The sequence below is a fragment of the Gastrolobium bilobum genome, unplaced genomic scaffold, assembly GCF_033153095.1.
Source record: "Gastrolobium bilobum isolate Gb01-03AN ecotype WA unplaced genomic scaffold, APGP_CSIRO_Gbil_v1 utg2909, whole genome shotgun sequence".
Taxonomy (NCBI): Eukaryota; Viridiplantae; Streptophyta; class Magnoliopsida; order Fabales; family Fabaceae; genus Gastrolobium; species Gastrolobium bilobum.
In genome coordinates, this window is record NW_026897436.1 from 161,071 (window position 1) to 172,388 (window position 11,318).

The following is an 11,318-nucleotide window of genomic DNA, read 5'->3' on the forward strand; positions in this document are numbered from 1 at the left end:
AAAATTTTTAGCTTCCGAAAAAGGCAGATTTTTGACTTTTTTTTTTATGAATTCTGCTTTTTTTAAAAACAGACATTTTTCGAGAAGTGTTTTTTTTTTTAAAATAGCTTTTGAAAAAGAAAAAAAAACGTCCAAAGAAGTTCTAATGTAGTGTTTGGTAGAAGATTTATTTTAGGATTGATGGGAAAGTGTAAGTGGATATTGGAAAATACCACGTTTGGTTCAGGTTTTTGAAAAAAATACTAGGCAAATAGAATAGATGGAGAAATGACTTTTGTGTTGATTTTTAGATAAAATTCACTATTACATTGAGATGTGGTATTCTGAGATAACTGAGTAAGTGAAAAAACAGGTGCGAAGTTTCTCCCGAACATAGATTTTGCAAATTTAAATAAATTTTCCTGATAATATTTCGATCAACCAAATAACTTTTTTTATATTTTCCTACCAAACTCACTTTTTAACCATTTACCTAATAATTATATTTACTAGTATTCAAAAAAAATTTCTAGTGAATCAAACGCCCTCTAAATGATTTGATGACATTGTAAGCAAAAGTCATATAATAGAAAGTGAGAAAAGGCTGGAGTGGTTACACAGAAGATCAGAGTCGTCAATTGAAGTGAGACCTTTTATATGAACGGATCAGAGGGTTCGTACATAGAATACGGTACTTGGGTTCACACACACTCTCTCTTACGCATTGATGCCGAACGTGTCCTCCTTCATTTCTACTCCAAAAATTGAGCATAGGTTTTGCTTTTGTTAAGAATTTCATTTCTGTATGGTGATTCCCTTTTGAGGTACGTAATGCATTTATGACTCAGGATCCCATTTAACTGAGGTTTCTATGTTTTGTGTGTGTGTGTGTTTTTTTTTCTTATTTGAAAAACCCATATACTATTTTCGTTGTAGGCATCTTGGAATACTTGTTTCTGGTATTATTCTGTATGTTGAATTCATTAGGATGGTGAATTTCTCAATTTGAATCATTGGTTGTTTTGGTGCTAAAGAAGAAAAACAAATTGAAAACCCTTTGTTAGTTTTGTTTTGGAATTAGGACTCACCTAGAAACTTATGATTACATACACTTGGCCTGATTGTCATGTCTAGCTATGTGTCTCTTTTTTTTTATTGTAATAGAGTACCAGTCATGTGATATGAGGATTCCTTAGAACTTATATTTGGCTAATGCATTTTATGTTCATGAGAAATTGACAGTTTAAATAATTACCAATATGTACCAAATGCAGACTTAACCAATATAGATGATATTGGTATATTGAATTCTGGGTGATAATGAAGTTATTGCCCTTTATTTCGTACAAAGACTCTCTCCATGTTTTCTTACCTGCGTCAGATAAGGAGAATTTACCCAAATATTCAAAACAGCCAATTTAGTTTCTTCCTGCTCTCACTTGGGCCTAGGGTTTTCATTTTTTGGAAATATCTCATAATATTATTATCGTATCTTAGATGATCTCTTAGAATTGGTTTCCATTTTTCCTTTATATTTTATGATCTTTTTTCCTTATTTAATTAAGATTAGGAGTTTGGTATTGGCTTGAATAATAGTTAGTACTTTGTCATTTGTATTACATCTTAACACATCATTTTGTCATTATACATAAGAGGATATCGTTCAGAGTTTTTTCTTCCCCGTTCCTCCTTACCTACCTAAAATATAATGCAACATGGTATCAACCTTGAGAATATTTTCTCCCTTCCACTGTGTTGAATTCATGGAACTCGATTACCAACAAAATCATATTTTATGTTTCTGTTTGCTCCTAATCTCTCCTTGGTGACTTTTGCCGTATTGAGCTTTTGGTCTCAAACTCGTGTTCTGTTGTGTGTCCTTGTTGTCGTTCCAGCTTCTTCTTTATGTAGATTGCCTTTATTTTAGTCTGTTTTTTCCGCAAATTTGCTTCATTTCAGCTTTTCTTTCTGCAGATTGACTTGGTTTTAGCTGGTCTTTCCGCATATTTGCTCCATTTTAGTCTGTCTTTCCACAATTTGGGCTCTGTTTCAGCTTGTCTATATGCATATTGGCTCTGTTTCAGCCTAGCTATTCAAAATTTACTCACATCTTACTCTAGTGTTTTCTTTACCTTTTGATTAACTACTTGGGAATATTCTTATGCTAATATGGATGCTGTATTTGGTCAAAGGCTTTTGTCTATTGAAATAAATCCACTATTCCAATTCATCACTGCATTTTCCTGTTGTGTGGTGAGAAATGATTTAGACTGATGATGTTCTTGAACAGATTTATCTCAGAAGCTTGATATTCTTGGTTTTGATTTGAATTTGAAGTGGTTGTAATGGGGAATATACTGAGTCTGAACAGTTCCAAGGCTAGATGGAGTGGTCCCTGTGAGGTTTTGCTAGGTGAACCTTGCAAGAGACAGAGGTTGTTGTCAACCTCCTGTGAGGATAACTCGAGACTGATTCCCTCCCTCCCTGATGAGATTTCCATTCAGATTCTAGCTAGAGTTCCTCGCATTTTTTATTTAAATCTCAAGTCAGTTTCTCGTGCTTGGAAGGCTGCCTTTGTGAGTTCTGAACTATTTTGTTTGAGAAAAAGACTTGGAACGATGGAGGAGTGGCTCTACATATTAACAAAGGTCAATGGTGATAAGCTCTTATGGTATGCCTTGGACCCTCTTTCCAGAAGATGGCAAAGGTTGCCACTAATGCCGAATGTTTCCTTTGAAGATGAAACAAAGAAGGGCTTGGCTGCCCTTCCCCTTCGGATGTGGAGCATGTTGGGTACAAGTATCCGGATTGCTGATGTCATAATGAGCTGGCTTGGTCGGAGAGATGCCCTGGATCGAATGCCATTTTGTGGTTGCTCCATCGGGGCCGTTGATGGTTGCATCTATGCTTTAGGAGGATTTTCAAGAGCTTCAGCAATGAAATCTGTTTGGCGGTATGATCCGGTTCAAAACTCTTGGACTGAGGCTAGTCCAATGTCAGTTGGTAGAGCCTATTGCAAGACAGGTATATTAAATGATAAGCTTTATGTTGTTGGGGGCGTTACTAGGGGTCGTGGTGGACTAAACCCCCTTCAATCTGCGGAAGTATATGATCCACATACAGGCACGTGGTCCCAATTACCAAGCATGCCATTTGCAAGAGCTCAGGTGCTACCAACTGCTTTTCTGGCTGACTTGCTTAAGCCCATTGCCACAGGAATGACTTCATACAGAGGGAGGTTATTTGTTCCTCAGAGTTTGTATTGTTGGCCATTTTTTGTTGATGTTGGGGGAGAAGTTTATAATCCAGATATAAACTCTTGGCTTGAAATGCCAATTGGAATGGGTGAAGGATGGCCCGCAAGGCAAGCTGGAACAAAATTGAGTGTTACTGTCAATAATGATCTATATGCACTTGATCCTTCAAGTTCTCTTGGCTCTGCAAAGATCAAGGTATATGATTACGAAGGTGATACTTGGAAAGTTGTTGCAGGAGATGTTCCTATTCATGATTTTGCTGATTCAGAATCCCCTTATCTTTTAGCTAGTTTACTTGGAAAACTTCATGTAATTACTAAAGATGACAATCACAACATTACAGTTTTGCAGGCTAACATGCAAAATGATTTAGTTTCCTCCCAGCCCTTCTTATCATCACCAGATAACTCATTCAGTGAACTTACCGAATCACCAGAGGAATCAGAGAGAGAAATTTGGAGGGTTTTTGCTTCTAAGAGTGGTAGATCTGCTGAACTAGTTAGCTGTCAATCCCTGAAAGTTTGATTACTTGGAACTAGTCCTTCTATGGTGGTTCTGCTGTTGGCTGGTACGAATGCTGATAGGCCACAAATATGTTACGATGATTTCAAAATTGTAAATGGTCCTTTCTCCATTGTATGATTGATCCATAAGGTGTAATTCCACGTTACTCTCGTACAGAAACAAATTAAAATTATACAAAGTAAGAATATCAAAGCATAGCACATCAAATCTGAAGGTTTCTCAAAACCTTCCTGTACATTGAGTATATCGACATACAGATTCATTTTGTGTTTGTAACAATGTGACAGATACTATCTTCAGTGAATGGATGTTAAATTTTTTCTGCCAAATGTTATAATTGCATTTGCTCTCTTATACATTGCATACCTGCAGAACGATATCTTTTTTTTTTTTTTTTTTAATACCATATTTATTCCAAGCTGTACTTCCTTGGTGATTTCTTTACTGAGAGGTAAAGTTTTTGCCTGAAACAAAACTTACTCAACACTCTTACGAGTCATTGACGTGTTTGATAGCTACTTTTTTATGTTACCAATCAGGCCCCGTAAATTACCTTTCACCCTTTTGTTTTGTCAAGGCATCTGTAAATTTGAGTATGTTATGCAATGTGACATTTTACGAATTGGATAACAAGGATTATCTGTTTATTATTGTCGCTCACGCTCCTTGACAGAAAAAGCCACATGATTAATAAAGTCATTTTTAGTAACTAATATTAGTAAGCTAACATGAGAGAGAAGAGAGAGAGGAGAATATACAGGAAAAGAAAATAGAAAAAATTCAATTTCAAGTAACATTAGCAAGCTTAATAATATTCTCATTTGTTAAACGTTAGTCCGGTGACTGAGTTTTCACAAGAGCAAGATAATCAAAGTGAAAGATGAAGTTCCAGATATTTATTGCACTACAAATACGTAATATATTATAAATAGAAGTTGAAAGTGTAATTCATCCGGGAATTCTCTTACAAGTAGAAGTAGTGAAGGCTTAGATTTGCCATTTTTGCTTTATTTTATGTATAGATTATAAAACTGACAGAAGTAGAGCACTAGTTTTCCTCTTGATAGAGAAGGTGTTTGAGTCTCTCTGAGGCTTCAATGATGGAATCTCTCGAGCCGAAAGCACTAATTCTTATATACTCTTCACCACCTGGACCAAAACCACTGCCTGGGACAGTAATTATGTGAGTCTTCTCAAGAATCTCAGCAAAAACATTCCAAGATTTTGAGCCAGGAAAATGGACCCAAACATAGGGTGCATTTTTACCACCATAAACTTTCAGACCAAGAGAAGCCAAAGCATTGACCAGTATTCTTGCATTCTCCATGTAGTGGTCAATAAGGGACTGCATGGCCTGAGAAATTTTCCAAAACAATATTTAGCAACAATGACACGTATGGCAGAACAGTTTCATAGAATTCATGGTAATTAAGAATGCAATAAATGCAGGAATTTTGACAAGTTGTACAGATTCTTAGGGAACTAGAACTTACCCTGAAACCTTCAGGAGACAGACATGCTAGGCCACCAGCCTGAGCTATATTGGATGCTCCATTAAAGCAAGTGCACATTATGCGGTTAAAATCATGTACAACAGGAAAGCCGTTTGAATATAAGAGTTCTTCCGGGACCACTGTCCAACCAAGGCGAACACCTGTGAAACCAGCAAATTTCGAGAAGGATGACACTTCAATTGCAACCTGAAAGCATAATGAGGAAAGAAAGAGGTTAAGCTTGTCATCATGGAAAATAGTGCATGCAAGAAACAAAGAAAGAAAGAAATGTCATGCAAAGACAATGCTGCATATGTCACCAAGTTCCTTTTACCACTCCTCTGGCTCTCCATGTCTCCATCCATTCAAACATAGTGTTAGAGTCCTAAAAGGTGAAACTAAATAATTCATATAACATTATGATGCACCAATATTAGAGAATATGTCTACAAGAAGCTTGTGAAAACAGCAAAATAAAAAAAAAATAAAAATGGAACCTAGCTAAATATACGACCATTATATACCTCTCTGGCTCCAGAAATTTCATAGATTGATTTAGGACTGTCATCGGTGATATAAGCTGCATATGCAGAGTCAAAGATAATGATTGATCCATTCACTTTGGCAAAATCCACAAGTTGCTCTAATTGCTCCCTTGTTGCTGCATGACCAGTGGGATTGTTGGGAGAACAGAAGAAAATAAGTTCTGGCCTTGAAATGGTAGCTAGATCCGGAAAGAAGTTGGTTTGAGGTCCACATGTCATGTATTCTATGTTTTTATACTTGCCAGCTTTATCTACAAACTCGCCAGCCTGACCTATTATAACACTCGAATCTATGTAGGCCTGCCTCAGAATAATTAGCCATGATTAAAAACACTTTCTGTTTGGTGATATGATGCAAGCATGCATTAGTCTAAGAGGACATTGAAACAAGTTGCACATTAGAGTGAAAAGATGGAAGACTTCAATAGTTGCTACAAGAAGTAAAATTTGTTTAAGAGGAATTATTGCTTGACCTATGATAGTATCCAGTTCTTTATAGTCCACAAAATGATAGTAAGCAAAACTAAACCCTAGGGAAATGGAATAAAAAACTTAGATAACTGCATGACATCCATTGCTTGTTATTTTAGAGGAATGAGTCCACAATAATTGCTAACATCTATATAATGGATCATATTAATAGATATATGAATCACTCAGTAATTATAATACCGGAAAGGATGGATCCTGTACAGCTATCTTCAGATTTGGACCCATGAGCAGCTACACAGATTGAGACAGGTCAAAGTCAGTACTTCATATCAAAGTGAGCAATTAGCAAATGAATTTACTTAACAATGAGGATGAAACATTCAAAACATCAATGCCTAATTAAAAAGGTGTATTTTAAGAGGAATAGGGGTGAGCCCAGTGGACCAGTTACTGTTACTTAGGGTCAGTTTAAAGTTGTTGAGAACTGTATTAACAGTTAGTAGTTAGAGATAAATGACACGGTATAAATAGTAGGAGGAGAATAATAGTTTTTATTAATAGTAGGAGATAAATAATAAAAACTGTATTAACAGTTTTTATTTTAGAGTTGAGATTGAGAGGTAGAGCCATGACTCTCAGACTTCCTGGATTGTGACTTGTGAGAGACACCTATCTGTATCTCGTGATCTTCCCTCCTCTTGCATGATTCTGTAATCACACTGATTCAGATTCAGAGAGGAGAGGAGAGCAATATTCAATAAAGGTCCTATTCTTCATTCTTCTGATCTAGTTCCTATTAGTGCAGTAGGTAGGTAAAAAGTTACTAAGATTTGACTAGGAATGAAGAAAAGTAAAGTAGAATACAATAAACAAATATGATTATGAAATAGTATTGATGGAATACCTGAAGACGAGCAATATCACACTGTGCACCATCTGAAACAAAAACCTCTGAGGGTTTTATCCCTAGATATTTGTAGAATGCATCAGCAATTGCCTTCCTCAAGGCCTGCAATGTCATTTTGCCATAATATATACATTTTATTTGAATGTCATATATTATAATGATCTACTATATTACAAATGGAAGTCCAAATAAGTGGATAAACATAAATTGCTAGACTCAAGGTTGATAGCATGTAATTCAATGCAGAAGCACTTTAAGAACTAGTGAAAATTGGAGGCAAAATCATGCAGAACTAATAAAAAAAATTCTATTTTTTTATTTGAAGATTTTTTTTTTTTTTTTTTTTTTGGGGGTCTTAATGAGGAAAAATGTATTAATTGCTCAAACAAGCTCAGAGATACCTTTTCACCTTGCTCAGGTCCATATCCTTTATAACCTTTTGCTGTTGAAAGGCCTCGCACAAACTGCAAAACACAGTATGAATGCACATTTTCTCATCGAAATCAACATATAGACCAATCTTACAGGTTATTGGCTATCCTAATTCAAGAATTAGCTGAAACCATTTCTCTTGAAAAAGCAGGCAAGAAGAGCAAGAGTGAGGGGTTCAAATATCTTATCAAATACTTTATCGTTGATATTTCCAAATTAAGATAATGATATAATTAATTATAGCTCGCATGGTTTGTTTATTTTAACCTAAAAACAAATACATCAAGTGAAGAGATGGCAAAATGGGTCGACCCGTCCCGACCTATCTTCAACCCTCTAGAAACGGGGCTGAGGGGGTTAACCCACTATTGGATGTTGGGTTGGAAATATTAAGTGTATTCTCTCTTTTTTAAGCTAGAAGCTACTTATAAGCATAAGCTAGGCCAACCTGATTTTGGGAAAAACTCTTATAACGAAAAACTCTTTTTTTTATAATGAAGAAAAAAGCTGAAAACTAAAAGCTCCTATAGGAGAAGCTGAGCTTTTTTTTTAAGCTCTTATCTGTTTTTCTTGAATTGTGTGCTTTTTTTTTAAACGAAGAGTGATAGAGAGAGAGATAATTTTTTTGAAATATGTGTTTTTAAGTAATTTTTAAGCTAAATTTTTTATGTAATTTTAAGCTTTTTTTTTAGCTTTAATTTATAAATAACTTTTAGGTGGGTTGACAGGTTAGCCAGCCATCTTATCAAAATTTATTGAGTTGATGGGTTGGCCCATTAACCCATTGAAATATTCATTGAAAAAAATTTCAAAAACTAATAAATATAAAAAATTTAACCTAATAATATGTAATTTATTTTTTTATAATTTAAAATTAAAAAAATTCTTATCCCGCAGATTGATCCGTCCCGAATCTGTTTTAATCCGCCTAAAGGCACGGCCGGTTAAATTTGATTGATGGGTTGATATGCATAATTCAATCCATTCTATTTTGGCGGATTGACTTGTGTATCAGCATGTTGATTTGTGTTTCAGCTCTTAAATAAAAAAAGAAAAGTTTTCTGTTATTTTGTTTAGTATATCTTTGTCAATATATGCAATGGCCAAAGAAAAAAGTCCCTGTAGCTGGGGGATGGTTGTTAAACAAGCATGACACAGTTTTCCTTCTACAACAAAATATTGTCATATAATCATACATGGGCATAAGGTCATTTACACACACAGTCACATTCATATAGAGTTTATACATGTGGTTTCTTGACGCTTGCCCCCATCAGGTGGCACAGTAATTCTCAAAGTCACATAAGCAAAAGTATTTATGCCTTTGCGGCAGAAATAATTTAACATAATCCGATGTCGGATCTTGATTTTATTTTAAAAAAATAAAAAAGAAAGATCTGTCGACGAATTTTGATGAATATATATCTCTGGCAAATCTTTTCGCCACAGCTGCAGAAAAATAGAACCCCATATTTATATGCAGTATCTTCTTCTAATTCAAAAGAAAGAACCTTCACAACTTACATCAACCATGCTTGATGTTACACTTGTTGGTAAGGGTTCTGTAGTATCACCAATTCCAAGGTCTATTACGTTTGCATGGGGATACTTCTCTAAGTGCATGAGCTCGTGTCTTTCAATCTGATGCAATCAGGACAATAAATATCTTTAGCACATATATCATATGACAAAGTGAATATCCATGGGGGCAAAAAATCTAGGACTAGTAACTCAAATTCCTTAAGTCCAGCTAGGTGTGCTCTTGGGCGAAAGCATTGGATGTTTCAGAAAGTCAAAGTCATTTGGCCAGGCATATTACCTTTTAACAATGCAAGAAAGAATTAAAAAATGAGCTATTAACTGGTTCTCAACTTTAGTTTCAATGTAGCAATGTAAATGATTAAAAAGAAACTTAATTCCCAATCTGTTCATCTGAGAGGGTAACTTTTTTTTTTTTTTTTTTTTGAAAACAGTATTTAGATGAGATAAACAAGATTAAGATAAACAATCAAGAAATGTGAATATTATTGTAAATCACCTCAGGAAATAAATAGCCATGTTGCAGTTTCTCCATGTTTACATTCCGGGATACCTTTGTGCAGTGTCCTGTACATGACAATCGTAATGATAAGTTTAAGGGGAACAAAGAAAATAAGTCCATAACAAATAAAAAATTGAACCAAACAAGTATAAATTATATGCATACCAATTCTTACTCTCTGATTCTTCAATGTGCATGACAACCTGTAAATTATCATTTATATACATAAGTGAATTGCTTTGGGGGAGGGGGGAGTTGTTGTTGAAAAGCAAGAGGAAACAAAAGATAACTGAAGTTTGCTGGTATAAGTTTAACATTATCCAATTCTGTTTCTACCTTGCCACTACCATCCTAGGTAGCAAAACATTAGAACTAAACATAAAATTGCAAGTTGATGTCTTGTACATTTTGGACTTGATTTCTGATATCCAACAGGAAACTCCTCTAAGGCTTTGGTTCTTGTTTCAGATGGCTAGTAGCAATTGTGCTAGTTAGTTAGCCACAACGTTAAATTTATATAGATAACCAGGTCAATCAACAAACTAAGAGCCGTCTACTAAAGTATGTCTTGATTTTCTCAAGAAAACACGTGAGAAATTGATCTCCCATATGTCAACTTCAACAATTCCGTTTTCCACACCTCCACCTAATGTTATACTTTTCCATTATGTCTGTATTATGACCATCCTGACATTTAAAATCTTTGGAAATTGTCTTTCAATTTTTACCTCTTTAAAGTTTAAACTGAAGGGTCGGCCTGGCTCAGCGGTAAGCTTGCTTACCGTGGTGTTCCAGGTCGAACCCGGCCCCCTGCAAAGCAGGGGTGAGGCTTGACTCAAATTTCCCTTCCCTAGACACTCACGGTGGGTCTTGAACTGGGTCGGCCTTTTTTTTTAAAGTTTAAACTTTTTGTACTTTCATCAAATTTCAAATTAAAAAAAATCTAATCAGCCAAAATAGCTGTCCTTTCCTGGCAACACTATTCTCTATGTGGCATATTTCCAGTGGAGAGGACTTTTTTCTTCTACATAAAGATACATTACCATCTATATCAGTAAAATAATGCATTTTGCGTAAGAGAAATGGTGCTCAAGGACCTGACCTTTTTAGTAGAAATAATTTTGGATTGCATGTCAAATACCTCACTCCATTAGATTCAAATTCCACAACGCATCAACATCCAAATTTTTGTATTAAGGATAGTATCTAAACAATTGATGCCACAATTGGACTTTAAAGGTATTGCAGATCCTTGGTCGAGCAAAATAAGCATTATATACTTAATTTAAACATAAACATTTAAGTCTTAGAAGCTATAACAATTCATTCCACAACATCCCATGCTAACCATTACATTAAGCAATCCTGCTATTTGCAAAATGAAGGTTAATATTTCCCATGCACTTCCCAAATGGGAGGAGAGATTTCTCTGTTTTGTGATCAAACCAAAAGTTATATCAAGTCCTTGTATCATTTAACTACATTAAGAAGCATGTGTACATACACACAATTACCTGAATCTAGTATTTGATGGTAAGCTTGGTGCTGAAGGAAAAAGCTAAGTCATGTTATCTTTTCTCGAAGACTATTAAGACTTAAATATTCTCATTATTCCTTTGGAAAGTCAAGCTTTCCTTACGCATGGCCTTGTGTCAAATGAAAATGGATCATTATGAAATATCCTTAGTATAAAAAACGGGATGAGTA

The 11,318-nt window shown here is 35.1% G+C and overlaps 2 protein-coding genes across 3 annotated transcripts; one reads left to right on the top strand and one right to left on the bottom strand.

Moving 5' to 3' along the window:
* Positions 1-649: 649 nt before the first annotated feature.
* On the top strand, positions 650-4,062 carry LOC133306896 (F-box/kelch-repeat protein At1g22040-like). Of its 2 annotated transcripts, none has more exons than XM_061507278.1 (2): positions 650-803; positions 2,270-4,062. In XM_061507278.1, the coding sequence occupies exon 2, from the start codon at positions 2,325-2,327 to the stop codon at positions 3,759-3,761; it is 1,437 nt and encodes a 478-aa protein (XP_061363262.1). In that variant the 5' UTR covers positions 650-803; positions 2,270-2,324; the 3' UTR covers positions 3,762-4,062. The 2 variants fall into 2 exon arrangements, with proteins under 2 accessions (XP_061363262.1, XP_061363263.1); XM_061507279.1 differs by having other exon boundaries at positions 650-3,431; positions 3,580-3,733.
* Positions 4,063-4,701: 639 nt separating this feature from the next.
* Positions 4,702-10,018, bottom strand: LOC133306901 (aminotransferase ALD1, chloroplastic). The gene is made up of 10 exons (XM_061507285.1): positions 9,948-10,018; positions 9,777-9,814; positions 9,609-9,676; positions 9,095-9,211; positions 7,540-7,602; positions 7,136-7,240; positions 6,472-6,522; positions 5,779-6,099; positions 5,255-5,461; positions 4,702-5,115 (listed from the first exon to the last, which is right to left on the bottom strand). Exons 1-10 carry the CDS (start codon positions 10,016-10,018, stop codon positions 4,810-4,812), a joined length of 1,347 nt encoding a protein of 448 aa, XP_061363269.1. The 3' UTR covers positions 4,702-4,809.
* Positions 10,019-11,318: the final 1,300 nt, after the last annotated feature.